At 52.6% G+C, this 23372-nt stretch overlaps 7 protein-coding genes across 7 annotated transcripts; 6 read left to right on the forward strand and 1 right to left on the reverse strand.

Moving 5' to 3' along the window:
* Window positions 1-56: 56 nt before the first annotated feature.
* aflJ (Versiconal hemiacetal acetate esterase) lies at window positions 57-3575 on the forward strand (the record flags this gene model as incomplete). The annotated part of the gene is made up of 3 exons (XM_036641830.1): window positions 57-207; window positions 279-775; window positions 2070-3575. The coding sequence occupies 3 exons, from the start codon at window positions 57-59 to the stop codon at window positions 3573-3575; spliced, it is 2154 nt and encodes a 717-aa protein (XP_036492732.1).
* A 2106-nt stretch (window positions 3576-5681) lies between these two features.
* On the forward strand, window positions 5682-7066 carry LAP1-4 (Leucine aminopeptidase 1; the record flags this gene model as incomplete). Its single annotated transcript, XM_036641831.1, has 6 exons — window positions 5682-5888; window positions 5941-6101; window positions 6157-6329; window positions 6383-6808; window positions 6865-6929; window positions 6983-7066. 6 exons carry the CDS (start codon window positions 5682-5684, stop codon window positions 7064-7066), a joined length of 1116 nt encoding a protein of 371 aa, XP_036493413.1.
* A 554-nt stretch (window positions 7067-7620) lies between these two features.
* apdF-17 (Aspyridones efflux protein apdF) lies at window positions 7621-9157 on the forward strand (the record flags this gene model as incomplete). Its single annotated transcript, XM_036641832.1, has 4 exons — window positions 7621-7807; window positions 7881-8801; window positions 8861-8908; window positions 8967-9157. The coding sequence occupies 4 exons, from the start codon at window positions 7621-7623 to the stop codon at window positions 9155-9157; spliced, it is 1347 nt and encodes a 448-aa protein (XP_036493414.1).
* An 812-nt stretch (window positions 9158-9969) lies between these two features.
* Window positions 9970-12108, forward strand: AO-I-6 (Copper amine oxidase 1; the record flags this gene model as incomplete). Its single annotated transcript, XM_036641833.1, has 3 exons — window positions 9970-10053; window positions 10124-10540; window positions 10591-12108. The coding sequence occupies 3 exons, from the start codon at window positions 9970-9972 to the stop codon at window positions 12106-12108; spliced, it is 2019 nt and encodes a 672-aa protein (XP_036492733.1).
* Window positions 12109-13388: 1280 nt separating this feature from the next.
* Window positions 13389-13673, forward strand: CGCS363_v009985 (uncharacterized protein; the record flags this gene model as incomplete). Its single annotated transcript, XM_036641834.1, has 2 exons — window positions 13389-13583; window positions 13638-13673. 2 exons carry the CDS (start codon window positions 13389-13391, stop codon window positions 13671-13673), a joined length of 231 nt encoding a protein of 76 aa, XP_036492734.1.
* Window positions 13674-14282: 609 nt separating this feature from the next.
* On the reverse strand, window positions 14283-15792 carry hgd (Homogentisate 1,2-dioxygenase; the record flags this gene model as incomplete). The annotated part of the gene is made up of 2 exons (XM_036641835.1): window positions 14283-15419; window positions 15481-15792. 2 exons carry the CDS (start codon window positions 15790-15792, stop codon window positions 14283-14285), a joined length of 1449 nt encoding a protein of 482 aa, XP_036492735.1.
* Window positions 15793-16562: 770 nt separating this feature from the next.
* On the forward strand, window positions 16563-21282 carry yanC-4 (Cytochrome P450 monooxygenase yanC; the record flags this gene model as incomplete). The annotated part of the gene is made up of 7 exons (XM_036641836.1): window positions 16563-16841; window positions 16896-17199; window positions 17272-17984; window positions 19843-19968; window positions 20025-20880; window positions 20932-21119; window positions 21187-21282. 7 exons carry the CDS (start codon window positions 16563-16565, stop codon window positions 21280-21282), a joined length of 2562 nt encoding a protein of 853 aa, XP_036492736.1.
* Between the last annotated feature and the right edge of the window lie 2090 nt (window positions 21283-23372).

The raw sequence follows: 23372 nt of genomic DNA on the forward strand, positions 1-23372 counted from the left end.
TGGTCTTCCACTCCCATCGTTGTCATTCATTCTTTTGGAACGGCAAGTGAAGAAGGATGGCGCACTCTCACCTAGCGTACATCCGCCTCAAAGCCGTCATCTCGGCGCTGCGTTACTTTGACGGGGAGAAGCCGGCGCCGAAGCAGCCTGATGAGGTCTTTGCGATCACGGGGAGAGATGGGAAGAGGGTGATTAGGGTCCATGTTTGTGAGTATTTTGTTTGCGTGCGTCCCTTCCCCAGAGATGGACGAGGACTGACATGTGTTGTTGTTGCAAAGACCGCCCTGATAACGCAAGCACGCCCACACCGGTGCTGATCAACTGGAACGGCGGCGCCTTCGTCTTCGACGCGCACGGCGCCGACGAGGCCTTCTGCCGGCACGTCGCGCGGCACACGCCGTTCACGGTGCTCGACGCGAGCTACGCGCTGGCGCCGGAGGAGCCGTTCCCCGCCGCGGTGGAGGATGCGCAGGACGTGGTGGCGCATGTGGTTTCGCGGAGGGGGGCGTATGATGTGGGCAGGGTGGTGTTGTGCGGCTTCAGCTCGGGGGGCAATCTGGCGCTGGCGGTGGCGGCAGCGGTAGGAACAGAAGGGGGTGACAAGGTGAGGGGCGTGGTGGCGTTCTACCCGCCGACGGAGATGCGCACGCATCCGGCGGAGAAGAGGATGCTTGACGGGAGGGTGGAGGATATGCCGGCGGTGCGGAGGGCGGTGATGGGGATGTTTCGGGAGGCGTATTTGAGCGGCGGGGAGGCGGAGGCCGGGGACGCGAGGGTTAGTGTGGGCATGGCGGGGGAGGGGGCGTTTCCGCGGGATGTGGTTGTTATCACGGCGGAGAGAGACCGGCTTGCGGCTGAGGGGGAGAGGTTTGCGGCGGGGATTGGAGGGGGAGGGAGGAGGGTTGTTGTGAAGAGGTGTGAGGGGGTTGGGCACGGGTTTGATAAGATGGAGGGGGATGAGGAGGCGAGGGCGAGGGAGGAGGCGTATGCGGTTGTTGTTGAGTTTTTGAGGGGGTTGGTTGGAGAGAGGGAGGAGGGAGGGTGTTGATGTTGATTCTCGTGTAAGCGCAACGCTTGGTATATTGTAACCAGCGTGAGAAGGGGGGACTGCGCATGTTAGAAAAGTCTTTTGGCATATCCGTTGAAGGAATCATAGAGGGCTGACACTCTAGACCGTCCCACTTGTGGCTTGGGAATTACAAACGCGTACTTCTGCTCAGGATGTCGAATCGAAGGCTGGAATAGCAAATCTTGACGAGAAAGAGCCTTTCCTTACATTGTTCTGACGACGTTTGATGGTCTCGCAACTTTCATCTTTTACCAGCTTAACATCATTTACGTTGATGTCCACAACCTGCAGAACCGACTGACTGGGGGTCCACAACGTAACGGACTTCTCGGGGAAAGCTTCCAATGCCCCAAGCCTCCACTCCGCACGTCGATCAATACTAACAATTCGGCCATGTCTTGTAGCAAACAGTTAGTGCTCGGGTTGACGGCATCTTCGAATAACCCGTTTCGGGGACGGGTTGTAAAGCCGTTCGAACGAACAACTCACGACAACCTATAGCAGGAAACTGGACATCTGGTAAAGCTTCGTTCAAACTGCGGATTTGAACGAAGATAAACGAGCTCCAAGACACTTCAAATACGAATGCGAGGAACGTTTGCCCTGATGTGCTGTGTGGCTGAGCTTTTCCCGCGTGAAAGCCGCCGGCGCGGAAATTGAACCACCAAGAAATTGGCTCAAGCGTAGCGATGTCAAGGATTCAAAGCCTCATTTTGTGAGTGGAAGCGGCGTCACTCGGCCTCATGACTGTTAACAGGCAGCCTGGAGGAATCACTTATAAAGAGAGGTCTGAGGATGTGTCAACTGTTCGACACAAACACTCATCTTCAAGCTCGCAGTCACAGTTACACAATTTCATGATGAGTGTCTCTACCAAATTTGGCATCGCCCTTCTGGCGTCGGCTTCTTTTTTCCATTCTGTCGTCGGCCAGTGTGTAAGTCTCCCAGATACACACATCCTGCTGCGAATAACAACAGAAGCATCATCTAACAGTTTCAGGCTTCGCCATCACCACTGGAAGACACCGGAGTCGTTCTCGAAAGCCAGAACGTCACCGCCGAGTTCTTCATCGGAGCTCCTGCTCAAGCTCAGACTCTCCCGAAGAAGACTCGTTACATCCCAAACGTTGTTGGCTTCCACCAGGACGGCGGCAACACCAGAACCAACGACTGGAACGGCCCCCTCGGCACATCGCCAAACGTCTCCAGCCGTTCTGTCGCCATTTCCGCTCAGTACTGGCACAGCGACAACCGCCTCACGGCGCGCTCCGTCTGCACCGATGCCGCGGAGCCCTATTTCTGCATCGCGGCATTTGACCCGGACTCCATGGACATGCTGGGATCCTGGGCCCCTGAAGGCCAGACCCTGCTGTCCCCGTACGCCGCAGTTTCCGGAGACACAGTCATTCTGCCGACGATGGAAAGGCACATTTTCCAAGTCGAGCGTGTTGATGGGACAAACTCCACGACGTTCAACCAGGTCCGAGACATTGACCTCACTGCCGTCATCCCTCAAGGTCATGGTGTCGTGAGCAGCTATCTCGACGAGGATGAGAACATATGGTTCACATCAGTCGCTCTCATGACCACCGGCACCGCCGAAGATGCCTCACGTCTCGGGTACATCACCCCCAACGGAACAGTCCACACCATCGCCATCGACGGCCAACGAATCGAAAACTCGATCGCCGTAAGCGGAAGAACAGTCTACCTCAACACCGGACCTCTCGCGTCCGACACCGCACGAAGCACCGTCGGCCACATGTTCGCCTTCCGCGCGGACGCAATCGACGGGCACATCACAGCTCTGTGGAATACGACCTATGACGCGGGCAGCGCTCCCAAGCCCGGCGGCTTCTCGCAAGGCTCTGGGTCGACACCGGCCCTCATCGGAGACAGATACGTCGCCATCACCGACAACGCCGACGTGCAAGTCAACCTGCTGATATACCGCCAAGTCGATGCCAGCGCAGAGGGCCTCGCAGACAGCCAGGCGCCGCTGGTCTGCGTGGTCCCGCTGTTCCAGCCCAACGGCAGCGCGAACGAGAACGCCATGGTCGGCTACTTTGACGGGTCGACGTACAGCGTGCTCGTGAACAACAACCACGGCGCGCCGGAGCTGCAGGACCTCGGCGCGGCGGAGGACGTCAACGGGGCGTTCAACGACTTCGCGCCGCTGGCGCCGGGGATCACGCGCGTGGACGTCGCTGCGGACGGGAGCTGCGCGGTGCGCTGGGCGCTGGACGTGCGGTCGACGAGCGTGCTGAGCCTGTCGACGGCGAACGGGCTGGTGTACTCCTACACGCAGGACGAAGAGCTCGCGGGCCGGGGGCTGTATGTGTGGTACTTCACGGCGATCGATTTCTGGACCGGAGAGGTTGTCTGGCGGATCCGGGCGGGGGCTGGGGGGCGGTATAATAATAATGTGGCGCCGACGCAGATGTCGCCGAATGGAGCGATTTACCAGGTCGTTGCGGGAGGCGTAACTTGGCTGAGGGATGATTAGATGCGTGACTTTGAAAGTCGGGCTTCGGTGAGTAATTAAGGGGATCCTCCCGTTCGCAGGTAGGTTAGGGATGAGCTTTGAAAGTAGCAGTACCTAGCTCCATTCAAGTGTCAAATGCAAGATATCGTTGTTCAGGGGCCATCTGCCCGGCACTCAGATGTGGCGTCAATGATTCTAATATAGACTTACGATCTGCATTGATGGCACAACACAAAGCTCCGTGCAGCTGAGTATGCACATCTAATAACCAGCAATATATATATATTTGGCTTTTAACCATTTGTTGGACAACATTGATGACCGACTTGGCTGGACGACTGCATCTTGAGTCCCGCGTACGGTTGAGAGTGGGAAAGGGGAGAACCGAGATAGGGCCTAGCGCCCTTATGCCTCCATTCCCGCCAATTTCGCTCTTTTTCTACGACAGATGCAAGTGTACTTGCATGTATGATCTTGGCCCTCACTAGTTTTAAAAGGGAGGAAGGTCGCGCTACCTAAGCATAATGGGCCCCGTCATTTCTAAGACAGAAGAATATTTTCTACAGAATCAAGCAGGTACTAAGAGACCGTCTTCTAAAGAGGGACCACTCTTACAAGCTTACGCGAACTGCAAAATAATTCAAGTCATTGTGCCCGCTTAACGAAGTGATTTGGTTCGCCACTTGATACTGGCGGCGGACGGGGGTGGCGAGCATAGGACTGGGAAACATTTTATTCGACTTGTTTGAGCCATGGGACGGGACCAATCGCCATGGATCACCAACTGCGACGCAGCAGGGACAATGATGGCAATTCAATACCGAACATCGCATCGAATTCCGTTATTGCTGCAGTGTTTTAAATAGCATTACATGGTGAGCCAATAAGAGTACTAGGTATGCTTCAGCACAGTATTCACACAAAGTACTCAGCGAACAAAATTCAAGTCTACGTTCAATCTTGATAAAAAGAAATACACAAACGTGTTTGCCTCAAAATGCTTACCGCCACACTAATAACACCCTCAAACATCCGTCAATGGCTTCAAGACTACCAACCAACCTCTGTTTCCCCGCCTTCCACTGCGAGTCGTCATAGTCGGCCCTGGTTGCGTCTGGTCCGCATACGTAGTCTGCGTTCGAGGCATTAGCCCATCAACCACCCCTGGCAAGATCATGTCACCATAGCTAGACCCAAACTGATCGGCATGCTGACCCTAAGCACGACCAACAATCAGACAGCAGCAACAATTCTTGGCAGGCATAGATTGAAGCATAAATAGTTGTTTTTCTCGCAGTGGCGTAAGCCCCCACAAATTGGATCTAGCTGAGCTCAAATAGTAGGAGATAAAACCCTCGTCAAATGGCGGAGAAGTATTGTCTTGGCAATAGAGCTGAAGGACTGGAAAGGCCGTGAACGATTCCCAGTTTAAAAAGACTACGGAGGCAGCGACGAAAGTCTGTCGAAACATTTCCAAAAATATCTCAACGACATTCAATTCAATTGACCGCTTGGTGGGAAAGAAGTCCATCCACAACAGCGAAGAGGAAGCTGGCTGGAAGAAACAGCAGTGAGTGGCCGCGCTGGTCCGACCAGTGGACTTTGCCAAGAACAAATATCGTGCTCAGCGACATTACACTTACCACATCGGCCCCAGCAACGCCCAATGGCATCGCCAAGTTGCCCGGTTGGGGTTGCGGGACTACCGGGCAGGGTAGCATCGAACAGCCGGGCCTAGCTGGGTTTGGCAGCTCCCTAAGCTCAGTCGGGCTTGGCGATCATGATAAGCTTAAATCTCCTGCCGCATGCTAGCCATTGCTCCGAGGGCAATATGAACGAACTGCCTCTTTGCTCGTCGGGGCCAATATAGAGCGCAATGGCGGAGGAGACCGCAGCTGGTTGAGATGCCTGTTTGGGGTAACGGGTCCAGCCGCCCTGCAGAACGATCCTCCACATCCCGAAGACAATGACGCCAGGTCGCGCGGCAGTCTCGTGAGGGCATTTTGTGTTCTTAAAGGGGCGCTGTCGCCCAGCCTTTCTTGTTGGCTTGGAAGAGTTGCTCTCGCTGTCGTCGCCTCTGCCTGCATCTGCCATCACACCCCGGACGCGCCCTTCAACACCAGGACAATGCATCTGAACTCCGCCCTCGCCATTCTCGCGGCCTCTTCGAGGCTCGCGCTGGCTTCCCCGGCCACCGACAAGATCGCGATTGACCCTGCGCTCCGCCTGATCAAGACGTCCGAGACCGACCCCGGCACCTGGGTCACCGACGAGCAGAAGATCGAGAACTACGTCAACAAGCACATCGGCTTCATTGATATCACCGATATCACCGTAAGAGGCCTTCAATGCAGCCATTTCTGACTGTTTACTGACTTTCATCCAGGATCCCGAGGTTCTCACTGCTCTTTCCACCCCGCCCGAGGCCGAGCTGGCCACGAGACAGTCTACCTACCCTACGACCCTGACCCACATCACCGAGGCCAACTCCCTGATTTCCTCGGTCTCCAACACCAACCCCCAGACTTGGCTCAAGACGTTGACCGAGTAAGTGTTCGAGTCCTCATGATGTCCTCCCAGTGATACTAATACACATTCGCAGCTTCTACAACCGCTACTACCGTTCTTCCTACGGCACTGAGGCGGCCACCTGGTTGTTCAACCAGGTCAAGTCCGTCGCCGCGGCCAACTCCGCCATCACGGTGTCGCAGTTCACCCACTCCTTCAGCCAGCCTTCCATCATCGCCAAGATCCCCGGAACCAGCTCTGACATCGGTACGCTGCTTCAATGATGCCAGCATCAGATCTTTCATGCTAACAAAGCGCAGTGATTGTCAGCGCCCACTTCGATTCCACCGGCGGTTCCTCCACTGCCCGTGGCCCCGGTGCCGACGACAACGGCTCCGGTGTCGTCGTCATCCTCGAGGCCCTGCGCGTCCTCGCCAACGCCGGCTTCAAGCCCCAGAACACCCTCGAGTTCCACTTCTACGCCGGAGAGGAGGGCGGTCTCCTCGGATCGCAGGCCGTCTTCGCCAACTACAAGTCCGCCGGAAAGACCGTCCTCGCCGTCGTCAACCAGGATATGGCCGGCTACTCACCCTCCGGCAAGGTCTCTGTCTACACCGACTACGTCGACTCTTCCCTGACCTCCTACGTCCGCCTCGTCGCTACCCAGTACACCGGCAGCACGCCGACCAGCGACTCCTGCGGCTACGGATGCTCTGACCACGCTAGCGCCCGCTCCAACGGCTTCCGTGAGTTTCGCCGACATGCAGTAGATGTGAGCGGTAGTACTGACAGTTGAATGCAGCCGCTGCCTATGTCTGCGACGAGCCCATTGACACCTCCAGCCCTTACATCCACAGCCCTTCAGACGTAAGTGTTGAGTAGTCTCGAAGAATCAGAATATTGTCTCTAACATGCCGTAGTCCTACGACACTATCATGTGGCCCGCCATCCTGCGCCACTCCAAGTTCACCGTCGGTTTCCTGGTTGAGGCTTCTTACCTGTAAATATTTTATAACCTGTGACTATACCACAGCAGCACATACATATTTTTCACACCGCATGTTGTCTTCGTTTGCGACTTCCGGTCCTTTGTTGATATCTACCCGGTCATCCGGTCCCACGTGTCATGACAAGTCGCCGCGGGCATAGTTCCCCGCCCAAACCTTCCCCATTTAGCTGGCTTTTCCCCCAGTGCAACTGCAGCCAAGTCACGCCTTACTCCAACCATCTCCGTCAATCGGACGTGGAGTAACCCAACAAAGATTGTGATAGAGTTATCAGGCGGGTCTAGACTATCTAGCAACTAGGTGTACTGCGTAGTACATATGTCAAGTGCAAGGCGTGCCCCACATGTCTTCTCCAACTTGAGACACAAAGGTTGGATCGCGTAATCTAGATGCACATATGACTCTTACCAGATGCCGTTCTCGGCCGGTCTACCGGCAACCATATATAAAAGGCCACAACTTGTGTAGAGAGCCGCGCTCTGAGGCAATGGCGGACACCAGGAATATTCCCGCCTGAGCTTAGATCTGAGTGCCGCGCGCGTTGAGCAGAAATGGGCAACTCTGAGGAACAAGCGCGGCCGACGTCTGCTCCAACATCGGCTCCTCCTCCGCCGGAGGTGATTGAGCTCGGGACTCCTCCGAGCGTTCGGTCCGGTTCCAGCCAACGAGATCCCGAGTCCAGCCCGCTAGCATGGGTATGCGTTGTCGGGTCGTTCATGTTCCTCTACCCCAGCTATGGTATGTCCAGCGATCTCTTATCTCACACGCGACTTCTTCCGCAAAATTTGTCTTGGCTGATAGTAGTATTCAGGGTTCATGCAATCCGTTGGGACGGTGCAGTCGTATCTTCAATTGAATCAGCTGAGCGACTACACAGCTCGTGATCTCGGATGGATTAGCGGCATCTTCACCTCGCTAGGTCTCCTTCTCGGAATACAGGCCGGCCCGCTCATGGACGCCTATGGCACGAGAATCCTAGCGCCCATCTCCGCAGCTACCCTTGTTCCGTTGTTCTTCCTCCTGGGCGAGTGCACAGAGTACTGGCATTTCATACTCTGCCTCGGAGTCTTGGGCGGCATCAGCAGTGCGCTCACTTCCACCGTTGCCATGGCCGTCATCGGCAAGCTGTTTAGCCGCCGTCGTGGGCTTGCCATGGGTATGGCTCTCTCTGGGTCATCGTTCGGTGGCGTCACCCTATCAATGATGTTCCGTTCCCTCCTTCCCAAACTCGGATGGCAATGGACCATGCGAGCGACAGGTTTCCTCGTCCTCGGCATCATGGTGTTGGGGGTGATTTGCTTCCTTCCATTTCCCACTTTGACTGCATCCTCATCCTCTGCTCCCCTCGGGGGAAAGGGTGCCACTCTGAACTTCTCGGCGTTCAAAAGTCCTCCATTCGACTTCATGACTATGGGTCTCTTTCTACTGGAGTTTGTCCTTTTTGGTATCACCGGTCTTCTGCCCACCTTTGCCATAGTTGCTGGCTTCCCGTCCAGCATTGGGTTCTCTCTCATTGCCATTCTCAATGGATGTTCCTGCTTAGGCCGTATCGTTTCAGGCATGGCCGGCGACCGACTCGGCCATCTTAATGTACTGCTCTTTATGATTTTGTTCACCGTCAGTTTCACTGCAATCATTCTGGTCCCATTCGGAACGAAACATATCGGAGCGTTATATGCCTTTTCTGCACTTTGGGGTATCGGTTCTGGATCCTTCCTTTCAATAACGCCTGGTAAGAGACTGTTTCCGAACATGCCCCAGAAGACCCATGACTGATGCAGTGTTTCATAGTGTGCATCGCAAAGACATGTGACCCGAAGGACTACGGAAGATACCTCGGTAAGATGCACCCTGAACTATGCCATTCCTCGAGCTATTCCGCTGATATCTCAATCAGGCACCATGAACTTTGTCGTCAGTTTCTCGCTTTTGATTACCGTGCCCATCGGCGGACAAATGTTGGAGTCTATGGGCGGAACTGCTCTGTCTGGCTTCTACGTGGCTGTTCTTTTCCTGGGCGGAGTCTCATACTTTGCTGGGCGATCTTTGCTAGTCGGTGGCTGGTTTACATTTAGAACTAGGATTTGATCATCTGTTTTCGGAAGGGTTGCCAGCGTGGTAAGGCGCACAAGACTCATGGTTAGGGCTTACATTCCGTAAAAGTTGGCTAATGTAGACTATGGGAAATTGTTTATAGACCAAGGCGCTTGACCTAAGGGCTGGGGGCATGGCGGTCATTTGGTTAGAAGAAGGCTAACAAAATTGTTCTGGGGGACAAGGTAATGGACCGCGCGGTCTTGCGACATCTCATCTCACGTAATGTAATGATATTCAAACAGTCCATCATGAGAACAATGAACTTGAATCAAAATCACAGCGAGAAGACCAAGACGTCTCTCATTACTCATGTGATACAGCGCAGACAAATGCTCGGCGTGCAGCCCGGCTTGCAGCGGGTGCAATCGGGGTTTCACGGCAGTTGGAGCATGGAGGCTGTCATTCGCGCCTTACCAAATTCCATGTCGTATTCGATGACCAGCGGCCGACCAGATTCCCCCCATTCTACGGAGAGAAGACCCGAATATCGGAGAAGCCGGCTTCCTTGCTCGACAATTCCTTACCTTAGCGGAACGGCGCCGGGTCCGCTTCTCCACTTTCAAGGCTCCAGATACCCTTCGGGGACGATGATGTAGTCCGGGCGTGCGGGGGCGTCCTATCTCTCCGAATCCTCGGCCTTATCATGCCGAAATCTTAGTCACAATGCCGCTCTCGGCGGCAGGCTGCGGGCTTAAAAGCCCCGCGGAATGACGACAAGTGCAGTCTGTGGTTCTGCTCTCGGTCTTCCATGATTCTGACAGAATTCAAAAGCGCCTACTCTACATCTACAATTCTCAAAGATAATGGGCGACGCGCAGCACATTCAAGGCGGGACTGGCGTCAGACCTCATCCCCTTGATCCTCTCTATCCGGAAGAGATAAGCATTGTACGTATGCCAGCGAACGGTGACTTGAGAAGAATGAGCCCTGGTGAATTGACTTTCGTCTCGCGCGCAGGCGGCCGACATCATCCGGAGATCGATTCAGAATGAGCAGGTCTTCTTCAGAGCCATCTCACTGGCTGAGCCTCCTAAGAAGGAGATGACGGCGTTCCTCGATGGACAGGAAGCGGGCGATAAGGCTTTGGCACATCCAGTACGACGGGCTAGAGTTCAGGCCTACATCGGCAAGACGTTGCATGAAGTCATGGTTGATCTGAATGCAGCCACAATCATGTCCAAGGCACCCCTTCCAGGTAAACACTCGTTCATCGACACCGAGTTCATGGCCCAGGTTGCGGCGGCGTGTCTGGCGGATTCTGGGATCCAGCAAGAGATTGAGACATTGAAGCTCCCCGAGGGAGCGACGGTGGTTGTCGAGCCTTGGGCATACGCTACTGATGGGATGAAGGACATGAAGGATCGATGGACTATGGTGAGTCTCAGAGTCAGGCATCTCGGCTGAAGGAAACTGACCTTTCGTAGGCATGGTTCTACATGCGTCTTTCAGACAACCCTGACGCCAACTATTACGCTTATCCGCTCGATATCTGTGCCGAGGTCTCGAACTCGCTTGAGGTTGTCAAGATATACCGGCTCCCGTCTGGAGAACATGACAAGATCCATGAAGAAAAGCTTGAGTTCGACCGTCGAAAGATTCATTCCGACAGCGAGTACCATCCAGACTTTGTTCGGGAACGAAGGACAACAACGAAGCCTTATCATGTCTCTCAGCCGGAAGGACCCTCGTTCAGCATTGATGGAAATCACATTTCATGGGAGAAATGGACCATGAGAGTTGGCTTCAACTATCGAGAAGGCATGACTCTACACGACGTTCGCTTCGAAGGTCGTAGCCTGTTTTATCGCCTGTCCCTCTCGGAGATGTTTGTACCTTACGGCGACCCACGCTGTCCCTACCCGAGAAAAGCAGCTTTTGACTTGGGCAATGACGGTGCGGGAATCAACGCCAACAACCTCAAGTTGGGCTGTGATTGTCTGGGCCACATCAAGTATTTTGACGGATGGCTCAGCACATCCTCAGGAGAACCTCTCAAGATGCCTAACGTGATATGCTGTCATGAGATCGACGATGGCATCTTGTGGAAGCATACCAACTTCCGTACAGGGAATGCCGTCGTGACGAGATCACGTGTACTCGTGCTGCAGACCATCATCACGGTCAGCAATTACGAGTACATCTTTCTCTTCTACTTCCAGCAGGATGGTTCCATCTTTTACGAAGTTCGGGCAACAGGAATCATGTCGACGGCGCCCATAGATATTGATGCCAAGGTGCCGTGGGGCACGGTTGTGGCGCCGGGTGTTCTGGCCCCTTACCACCAGCACATCTTTTGCCTGAGGATCGACCCGGCTATCGACGGGCATAAGAATTCGCTCGTTGTCGAAGAATCCGAGCCTATTCCATATGCTGGAGACTCGGATGAGTATATCCCCTTCGGTGTAGGCTACACCACTAAGTCGGAGTACGTCAAAGAAGAGGCTGGGCTCGATCTGGATTTCAACACGAACCGAACTTTCAAGATTGTCAATGAGGGAGTCACCAACCCAACCACGGGCACCCCAGTCGGCTTCAAGTTGTTGCCGCACTACAGCCAGCTACTTCTGGCTCATCCGAACTCATGGCACGGCAAGCGCTCCGAGTATACTTCCCACGCCGTCTGGGTGACGCGTCACCAGGATGAAGAGCTCTTCCCCGCCGGCAGGTTCACGATGCAATCCTCCGGCGGAGAGGGCATCGCATCTTGGATCAAGCAGCGGAAGGAAGAAAGCCTGTCTTCAGTCCGCAACGAGGATATTGTCGTCTGGCACACGTTTGGCTCGACGCATAACCCGCGCATCGAGGATTGGCCAGTCATGCCGTGTGAGAAGATGATGGTAGGGCTCAAGCCAGTCAACTTCTTCCAGGGCAACCCTGCACTTGATGTCCCCATCTCGACGCAGGACAAGAACCGTAGCGTGCTGGTTCACGGAGGAGATTGATTAGAGTTATAGAGTTGAGGGACCAAGGTGCCGCGACCATCGCTTGCTATATATTATGCTTTCGACACATATCTCAAATAGAAAGACCATTGACGCCCGTAAAAGGTGGCTCTTAGTGTAGCTCGAATAGCACTCTGGTACCGGATGCAAATTATGATGGGTTACTGTGTTCATTTTCTTTGAGACCTGGCCAACTAACAATGACCGTTGTCATCCATTTAGAACAAAGTTTGGGGCTGAGGTTCGCGCGATCCACTCGCGAAGCGTATCAACGCGACCAATGTCTAGTTTCGGACTTCCAAAACCACCGGTTCCGTAGAGATAAGGCGGTCAAGTTACGAGTTTTGATGGATTCTGGAACTTCTCGCCTGAACCCCCTGACTTATGCGCGTGTTGCACGTCTCTTGAGTCATTGTCAAGTTGATGGCCGCCCACGTCCCACACGGATAGCTCCGCGCGCCTGGGACGACTAGCGGAGTCAAATACCTTGGCATCATGGAAAAGACGATGAAATAGACGACAGCTGTGTCGAGTACTCGACTTGTCTGAAGATCGCAATCTTGGCAAACTTTATTTCTGGTGGTTCAGATCAGATCGATTCAGAACCAAGTGTGGTCGGACATTTCGGCGCACCGAAATGTTCGCTTAGTACTACTTGACCGCCATGTATATGAAACTGCAATGGGGTAAAGTCGCAATTGGGAAGGTAGACGCGAACAAGCGGTGTTGCAATTGTTTTTACATCATTAAAAACTGTGGAAACTTCATTGCTGCGCTGTGCTCAATCGCATGCACAATTACCAAGCTTGAACTTGAGGGTTGGCATCGTCTTTTCTCACGAGTGAACCGTCGAGTGAGATGCAAGCAGAGAGTTCGGTCGAAAATGCGCGGATTGGCACTTGGCAGAATATTCACCTGGTCAGACGAACATGATCTGCTGCACGAGATGTCTTGTATCTCAGATCGTCTCTTGGGACGAGTCTCGGAACAACCCCACGGAGTCCTGCCGCAGTTGCTTCAGACGGTTTGCGAGTCAGGACTCTGGGGTCATCCTTCCCCGGTACGGCCGCCGGGACTAGACTCCTGGGCCCCATCGATTAAGCATCATTCACAATTCTACTGCCATGGACTCTTAGTCCGAAGGCTTCTAGAATGGGCAGAATGGGTTGATGGCGCTGTATTTATAAATGGCCCAGTATTCGCACTCATCTTACCGATTTTCTCTTCATCCCATCAGCAACTCCTCACTCACACATCAATACTTTGACAGAATCTGCAACATGCAGCTTACAAAATTCCTTTTCACGCTGCTTGCAGCTGGCGTCATGGGTCAAAGGTGCTCTGAGACTCTGACATACTGCTCCGGCTCCGCCTGCCTCTGCTTCGCCGATGGCGTTGCTGAAGAGCTCAACAAGATCTGCAAAGCCAAGGGCTTCGAGCGTTCTCTTGGTCCTTCCAAGACCACCGTCGGCACCGTAAGCTTCCCCACCGAACCTTCTCATACATACATCACTAACATTCTGGTTTAGGCGGAGCGCTGCGACCACCAGTGCTGCACTGGCTAGTCTGGGAGTCATGCTCTTATCGATGTTGCGGAATCAGCGTTTTATTTTGTTCAGCCCAGGCTGTGTTTGGGTTCATTGTAGATTTATATCCTAGAGATAGACAATCTATGCAATCCCTTCAGGGGCTCAATGACTTGTCTTTTTTGTCATCGTCACGGTGACAATGTTGTGTGACCACATATTTGTTGTTTGCAGACCCGACTTCGGAAACAACTCTAATTGTTTCAGATTCACTTCCATCCTCCATGGAAGTGTTGTCTAAGTCTAATAGTCCAAAGGCCCAGATCTTATTTCAATGATTAATGTGCGGAGTCTACGAGGACACAGCGCTAGGCCAACCCCCTGTCGTGCAGCCATTATCAAATGATGTCCAATCACATTAGTAACAACTACTCAGAAACTAACGTTGTAAGCTCTACAGTTAGCGGGTGCATCACAAGCTGCGCTAATGCATTCATACATAGACTCAGAAAATCGCTTGCTGTGTGTGATGGAAAATAAGTTGTTGAATTGTCATTTCGCACATATCACTGCCGGCGCATCTCTGTTTCAAAAATTGGATTGATACGAAACCTTTCTACAACAAAGTTCTCTAAATTACCATGAAGCTCAGTTCTTGTGGCCGTTGCTTTGTTGGGGAATGTCGATGTGATGGTTTGAGAAGTTGTCCACCAGGTCATCCCACATCTTAGGATCATGCTCATGCTTTTCCTTGCTGTTCCATGCCCAGTCAGTAATAGTGAGAGCTCTGCTGGTTTCGAACATGAAGGCAATGGAGCCATGAGAGATTTGCATGACGGGAGGATCCTCCTTTGACGCAGCAGCAAATTGCTCGTAGGCAACTCCGTGGGGGACGAAGCCGCACTCAAAAGAGATGCTACCAGGCTGGAACTCGTCGGACCGTCCACCATACTCCCCGTAGATAAGGCCCATGAGCTCGGAAGCGCAGTTTCGGTGGTAGTAAGGGGGTCGGTAAGTATGAGAAGCCACGTCCCAGCGAGGGGAAAAGATGAGGAAATCCGCCAATGGCGCGGTTGGGTCGCGAGACTTGGCTGTAAGCACACAGAAGATAGACGGGTCGATGTGGTCGACGGATATAGATCCGACGTTGACGAATTTGGTCAGGTCGTATTTATAAGGAACGTAGTTGCCGTGCCAGGCGATAACATCGAATGGGCAGTGACGCTGGGTGCTCTTGAAGAACTTGCCTCCCAGCTTGTAGACGGTCTCCCACGGGTCGTCCTTGGTGACCTCATATGCAGCGACGGGGTGCAGAAAGTCACGGGCGTTGGCCAGACCGTTTGCGCCCAGGGGACCCAACTCGGGGAGTTCCCAGTTGGAACCCCAGATCTCGAGGATGTATCCACGGGTGGGTCCCTCGACCTTGACCTTGAAGCGGAGGCCACGTTGGATGACGCAGATTTCTCCCGGCTGCACATACAAATGACCGAACTCAGTCTGAATGTCAAGCGCGCCCTGTTGAGGCACAATGAGCCAGTCGCCGTCGGAGTTTACGAACGCCTTCTTTGACATGCTCTTATTGCAAAGGAAAACATGAGTTGCGAGACCTTCTCTCAGCGTGGGGTCACCGGAACCAGCAACAGTCTTGAGTCCGTCAACAAAGTCGACTTCCTCACCCTCAGGAATTGGGTATGGCTTCCATGCCAACTGGGTGGGCGAGATATGGACACGTGGGTTAATAGGGATGAAAGTTGACTCTGTGTCTTTGTTGTCAGGCAGGGAAGTCTGAAATTTTGTTAATCTTGTGCTCCTGGAACTCCAACAACGATGCACAGATGACACTTACGAAACCCTGATGAGCTACAGCAGGTCGAGATCGGTAAAGCCATGCCTTCTTGTTTGCATGTCGGGGCGCGACAAACGCAGACGCGGTGATCTGCTCGGCGTAGAGACCATATCGGATGCTTCGGGGACTGTTCTGTCCCTGGGGGATGGTGCCGGGAATAGCCTCAGATTCAAAGCTGTTTCCGAGACCAGGCTGGTACTTGTAAGGGTCATTGGGACGGGTCGCAAAAGACGGAATGGTACCGTCTTTCTGACTCGCTGCCCAGTGAAAGGCGTTCTGAAAGTCCTTCGGGGTGAGAGTTTGGGCTGCCATCGTGTTCCGTGATGAGTGAAGTTGACGATCAAATGCTCAGACCGTGTGTTCCCTTCCAGCTAAATAGCGCAATTCTTAGTGTGCTTTCAAATTCCTTGGTAACCGTTTCAATGCCTGTGGACGGAAAAGTTCACCCCACGTGGAGTGTTACGGCACTTACTCCACATGCACACTGACAGCCCGGCAATTGAGCTCTGCAATTGGTGTGGGGTCCGTCCATCGTGACAGCTCCAAGCCTGGTGGACTCTGACACGAACATACGCCGCGGAACTCCGTCCTACTTGCGTGGGGGGTCTGACGGAGCGAAGTGTAACGAATGTGGGCGCTGCGGGCGACCGTATTCTGGAATGAGACTGAGGCTGGATTTATCAAACGCACAAGCCCGAAATGCTACTGGCCATGCTGCTTTGCATCCAAAAGATTGAGTTTCACCAACATTCCTTGCTGCAGGAAAGCCAAACTCTGTCGCCATGGCATTTTTTCTATTTGTTGTCTTACCCTTGATTGCATGTTTATCGTTCAGCATTATCTCTAACAGAAACTCTCGCCCTCCAAAAAACTACAAATCAGTTCCCGGGCCAAAGGGACTACCTCTAGTCGGTAACACCCATCAACTAGGGAAGGCGCCACAACGTCAACTCCAGAGATGGGCCAGCGAAAATGGCGAGCTTTTCAAGATCAGGCTCGGCTGGGAGAACTGGGTCTTTGTTAATAGCCCTGAAGCGGTCCGAGAAATATTCGACAAGCAATCTGCAAAAACATCAGGCAGGATGCCTATGCCGGTCGTATCCGACCTCCTTTCTGGGGAAAACCGACTGCTTCTCCTGACATATGGCACAAAGTGGAGGCAGCTAAGAACCATTGTTCACAAGCTTCTGACACCGAAAGCATCGGAGACCTACAAACCGTCGCAAGACTTTGAGGCGAAGCAGTTGCTTTTCGACCTTGCAACCGGTAACGATGATCAAGAAAGCTTTTACTTGCATGTTCGCAGATACACGACCTCTGTAGTGTTGACAAGTACATATGGTCGACGAGTTCCAGCATGGGTTAGACAAGTCGCTTAATTGGAATCTCCGAATATCTACTGACTGGTGAAACAGGACTGCGACGATATGCGAGAGATCTACCAACTCCTGAAAGACTTTTCTGAGGCAGCAGAGCCTGGTGGGTTCGTAGCCGACTTATTCCCACCACTCGCCCAGATTCCATCATGCCTTCAATGGTGGAGGCCGAGCGCTATTGCGGCATACAACCGGCAGAAAAAGACGTGGATGCGCTACTGGGATGAGTTGAAATCTGCTGTAAATCAGAAGAAAGCTCCCGAGTGTTTCGTGAAGCACTTCATTGAGACAGATTTTGAGAAGCTTGGAATCAGCGATGTTCAGGCTGGTTTCGTGGCAGGATGTAAGTACCGACTTCCGCGCGCGCGTCAAGAAGAGGCCAATTCGTGTGGCTAACCTTCTTATTACCCTCTAGCGATGATTGAAGCAGGCTCGGAGACCACTTCATCTGCACTTAACAGTGCAATTTTATATTTGTCAGCCCATCCAGGCGTCCAGGACACAGCAAACGCTGAGCTCACGAAAGTTGTTGGAAACGATCGATCTCCCACTTTCTCTGATGAGGCTGATTTGCCATACATCCGAGCCATGGGCAAGGAAATCCTTCGCATCCGACCTGTCACGAACATTGGAAGTCCCCATTACACGACCGCGGACATTTTCTACAAAGATTATTTCATCCCCAAGAACACTGTGGTCGCTATCCCACAATATGTCCTCCATTACAGTTCAGAAAAATGGGACAACCCAGAAGACTTCGATCCGTCGCGATATTTGTCTTATCCAGAGAAAGCAGGCTTCTATGCCGCCCAAGGAGATGCGAAAGGCCGCGATCATTTTGACTTCGGCGGCGGCCGGCGCATTTGCCCTGGGATGCATCTGGCAGAAAATAGTCTGTTTGTAACGCTTGCCAAGATCCTCTGGGCTTTCAAGATCGAGCCGGCACTAGATCCAAGTGGCAACCAAATCCCCGTAGATCTCTCAGATGATGCATATGAGCCGGGGGTCAATACTCTGCCCAAACCGTTCAAGGCTCGGTTCGTCCCGCGGAACACGCGACGGGCAGAAGTTCTGAAAGCCGAATGGGCTCAGGCGCAAAAAGAAGGATTTTACTTGGGAAACGTGAAGGTAAATACGGATGGCATGGTTGTTGGATGACGTTGTGGGACGGAGTAGGACGGAAACTGAGCCTCCAGCCGTCCGTCTTTTCGAGTCAGTGGCAGCGTTTCGTCCCAGCAACTGCATCGTCAAGCGCCGCAGGCTTCCATGGATCAGATGGATACATAGGCCAATTACAACCCAATCAGATACGAGCATTTGCAATGCCGAGTGTGCTACACATCTGGTGACGGAGATCTGCTCCACAGATTTCCCCGCAGTGTCCATTACTGACACTGTTAATAAGATATTATTGATCACCGGCAGTAATAGCGCGGCCCGCGAGCTATCCCCGCGTCCGTCTTGGCGGAGTGGCGATCGCAGCGAGATGCGTTGTCCCGATCTTTCTCGTGGGTCAAACTGGCCTGTTTACCGTTTTCTTATCAACTCATTCATTTCACTTTCGCGATAGCTTGCCAGTCTACGTCTTTGTCGAAGACATGTGCAGACGCCGCGCGAAAGTTCAGAATACTGATGTCTTCCGCAATACCCCTGTCACCCAACCCCAACGCGGAAACCGGCCCGCCTGCGACGCCCCCGGATGCCAGCGCCGGGGTCAAGCGCTCGCGACGTGAAAGTAGACAGCATAGATGCGCTTACTGCCCGAAGGTTTTCAAGCGCAGCGAGCATTGCATCCGGCATGAACGTAGTCACACGAACGAAAAGCCTTACTCGTGCCAGTATTGCCATAAGTGCTATGCCCGGAAGTAGGCTCATCTCAGGTGCTACTTAATGGTGTCGTTTGACTAACAATACTCTTCAGAGACCTAGTCACAAGGCATGAACGGACACTTCATGCAGATGCCGCCGCCATCACAGTCGGAGGTCATTTGGGAGAAGAGTCTCAGTCGGATGATACATCGAGCGAGGCGGAAGACGAACACCCTTCGAATGCTCAAAACCGATCTCCAAGAAGACAAAGTCTATTTTCACCAGAGAAGCGCCGCAAGAAGAGTCCCCTTCCAACAACAAGGGATGCCGGGAGTATTACTGTCGCAACTGACACTGAAACTATCGCAACGATTGGGCTCGACCTGGCTGAAGGAAACGAGTCGGTACCCCATGGAGTACCAACTCTGTTAGAGTCTCGGACCGAACAACAAACAGATCCAAGACCATTGGGCTCTATGGGCTTCGCGACCGAAGACATCGCTGCATCGTTCCTAGACACATCGTTCCCTTATCCGATCCCGCCTTCGGTATTACCTCTACCGGATGGGACCCTCGATTTCTCCCAAGACTTGGGGTTTCTGAACTCTCCAAGCTGGCTCGCATTTGGTCTGCCAGATGATCCTCATTCTATGTATGACGTGCAACTGAACAATTGTCTCGATACTGCTACGAGAACGGCGGTGAACGAAGTATCGCCAAACTCAACAGCATGCGACTCCGATCTCTCCATGGCCGAACCCGAGCAAGTGGGTACAGCTATGGGGCAGCAGACCTCATGCTGTTTACCATATGGCAAAAAGGCATCGGCAGCTTTAATAGATAAGGCTGCATATGCTTCCATCTGTGACGAGCTTTCGAGCCAAGCTGCGAAAAGTCGAGGATCGAAAGACTTGCCCACTCTAAAAACATGCCAAAACTTCCTCGCAAGCTATATGGGAAGCTTTCACTGCCATTTGCCTATCCTTCATTTGCAAAGTCTCGCTCTGGGGAAGGTTCCCAGTGCTCTGATTCTAGCGATGTGCAGCATTGGCGCGTTGTATCGACTAGATCGGCGCCGGGCACGTCGTCTGTATGACTTGGCTAGAATATTGGTCGAACCGGTAAATCTCTCTTTCAGCCTGAGTTGAAACCACGCAGACTTACTAATCTGCAGCAGGTCGTCATAAAGGACTTCCCGCTGTGGTTCACGCAAACTAGATTTCTCTTGACCTTTTATGCTACCTTTAGCGGCGACCAGGACCTGGTTTCAACCTCCACGGATGAAAGTGGATTCTACAATCTGGTGAGATTTTTAAGCTTTTTTCATGAATCCTGGTGACTGGCTGACTTTCCACCTAGATATACAACCAAGCACGCAATAAGCTCAACAGCGAGAAAACCAAACTCTCCACGATGGAGTGGCCACGCTGGGTTGAACGCGAATCATGGAAGCGAGTTCTTGGGGGCATATATGTTGCAGGCACTCTGAGAATGGTTATCTACGGCATCAACCCCATATTCAACGCATCTAACGATTTGGAAGTTGAATGCTTCCATGAGGAAACCCTATGGAACGCACAATCATCTAGCGAGTGGCTAAGTCTACAGCCAAAGCATGAACACCAGGAGGTCGGCACTATGAGGGAACTGGTGGAAGGCGTTCTATCAGATGACCAGAAGCGCAGCAGACTTGACATCGCTCGAGTCTCTCACTTCTCATTGCTCATACTCACACATGCCGTCATGGTACATATGCGTCAGCTTTACCAGATCTCACAGACGTCCGCTCTCTGCGCGTTCTCCAGTCAGTCATTTCTAGGCCAGTCTCTATTGAAAACGGGCTTGGAATCTCTTTCGAGGTGTTACAACTTACTCCAAATGCCTCACCAAGACCGACTCGAAGACCTGGATGACAAGGATATTGTCTCCCTACGTTTCTCATCTTATGGAATCCTTAGAGCCGCGTACATCCGACTGTTTGACATCACTACAGGGTTCGACCGGCTCACTTTGATGGCCGAGGATCCCAAAGTCATTGAAACGTCGGTCGCGATTTTGGCAGAAGCGCCACTCGAAAGAGACCGTTTTCTTCTAGATGCCGTAGAGAAAACGCTGGAGGGGTTCCAAATTCCATTCAGAATGGGACACATGCTGATGCGCAAGACTGCCGCGTTCCGATGGAGTATTGAACACGCAGTCGCAGCCTGGGATGCCGGTAATACTCGTGAGATCCTTCCTTAGGCTTTGGGCTAAGCTTTATAAACAGGACTATTCGTCACCAAATGGGTGCACTCGGTGGAGATTGATGCTATAAATGGCATCGAACCAACCAGGGCGGAGACTGAGCTGCTGACGGCAATGAAGGAAGTTCTCGAAGAGGCGGACTATGATCCAGAGGAGAACAGATCGTTTGCGGCGGGGCTTGCTCGGACCTGGAGTCTTTTCTTGCAAGATGTAAGTCTCGCGAGCTGTGGAATTTCTCCCTGAATGAAAGAACCATGGCTAACAAGTCTCGGGATAGGTATGGGTTTGGGGCATCACTGTGCGCATGGGAAAGGTTTTGGAACACCTGGCAACTGCATATGAAAACCATAATGAAGCACAAAGGCAGAAATGACAGAATCTTGAGTCTTAATCGACAAGCTTTCACAAGATGCAGCGGTGGAGACTCTTTTCAGCGACTAATTTGGTTGCAATTGGCGACGTAGACTACTGACCATGCTCAAATGTTTCATCTTACTCAAAGGCTCGATTCCTTGGTCTTAGAACCAAGTCTTCGCTCTTCAGTTGTATTCCCCTGTTCACTAACCAGTGGCAAAACCTTGTGCTCTTAGAAGACCTTGAAACCCTAGTTGGGGATACTAATCTGCAGCCTAGCTCCTACTAATAGCTAAACTCCCCTCTTAAAACCAACCCAGCTCGTTTTCAGAGGCTTTGACTGAAATGGTCCTGCCTATATTATGAATTTTTGATGATACAAGGAGAGCAATCCGTTACTGACGACTGCGGTTCGACTTGCCTAAGTAATTTGGGCAATGTGGGGTACATAGCGGGAACCGGATCAGGCCGCAGGAACACCACGGCCCGGGGCGGCTCCCGAGATTGGAAGTGGGGGTAAAGCGAAGCTGCACGCCCGGGTTTCCGATGTGGGGTAATGTGGGGTAATGTCCGGTTGCTTCTCCGGGAGTTTCTTCGGCAATTCAACATGCGGGGTCGGAAGGCTGCCAGAGGTTCCGGAACACCCGCTGATGCTCCTGGCTGTGGTCTTTACAGGTTCTATCTAGTAGTGAGTTCCAAGTGCTTTCAACATTGTGGTTGTGGCTGAAACAAAGTGTTTGAGGGACCAATGCAAAGGTCTGAACCGCACCAATCCGGATAGAACCTCAAGCCTTCCGTCAACTTGGGTGACTCTTGTGTCTGAATCGTTTAAGCCGCAACCAACTTTGCCGTCTGACTTTATCCTTAATCCGACCGCACACTTCGAAGATCAGATGGCTTCTACTACAATCTTTCAGCATCCTCTGATCGGAGATATCAAGGCAAGCTCCACGGAAGATGTGATTCAATTCTTAGGTATCAAGTATGCGAGCCTCAATCACTGGTTTGACAACGCAAAACTTGTCGAGTACGACGGGAAAGGCCTAAGCGCCATTCGTCATGGGTGGGTAAGCCAGCAGCCTGATGGGATGAGGCCACCGGAGCTAAATGAGAACACCAGGCCGCAAGTGATATCTGATCCCGAGGGCGTTCATAAAGAACAATTCATCATTCAGAAGACCCTCCCAGTCAGTGGCCATCCAGGCATCTCTGGAACAGAATGTCTCAACTTGAATATTGCCGCACCCACAAACTCCTCCGAGGGCCAGTCGCTTCCGGTGATCGTTTTCATCCACGGCGGTGCTTTCATTACAGGGTCAAACTGGTGGCCGCAGTACGACTTGAAGCGGATCGTTCAGCTTTCCATCAAGCAAGGCCAACCTCTGATCGCAGTCAGTATCAAGTATGTATGATCTCATCACTGTCTTCTGACGCAGCATTGACGGTTCATCATCATAGCTACCGTCTGGGAGCTCCCGGATTCTTGACTTCAGACGAACTTCGAAAGGAGGGTTTCAAGAGCAATCAAGGCCATCATGACCAAAGAGTTGCTCTCCAATACGTCAAGAGTTACATCTCCGGCTTTGGCGGTGATCCTCACAAGATTACAGTGATTGGTGAGAGCGCCGGCGGAAGTGAGTTTACCCCCAATGGCATCGACTTCTAGAAGCAGACAGGCTGCAGCGAAGAGCCAAGCATCTAACGTGTCTTTTAATAGTTTCAACTAGTCGTTTGCTTTACTCGAATGATGATGCGCCGTGGCAGTTGGCTGTGCTAAGCGGTGCAACCCCGTCACTCCCTCCTATGGAAATCTCAGCCGCCGAGGAAGCTTATCGCGGAGCACTCAAATCCCTCGGCGCCGAAGACCTTACTCCGAGCCAGCGAGTTGAGGCTCTGAGCAGACTTTCACCTGAAGAGGTCCTTGAGAAACTCGACAAGAGTCTTCAATTTTTGCCCGTGCTGGATGCAGCTACTGTACCTTTCGTGCCGACTTTCAAGGCAGTAGAAGCCAAAACGTCCATCCCCGACAATACCCCTTGCAAGGCCATCTTTGTTGGCTATCTTCCTGATGATGTACGTAGACCAAGTCATGAAGTGTGAAAAGTTATC

Source organism: Colletotrichum siamense (genome assembly GCF_013390195.1).
Source record: "Colletotrichum siamense strain Cg363 chromosome Unknown KSG_Cg363_contig06, whole genome shotgun sequence".
Lineage (NCBI taxonomy): Eukaryota > Fungi > Ascomycota > Sordariomycetes > Glomerellales > Glomerellaceae > Colletotrichum > Colletotrichum siamense.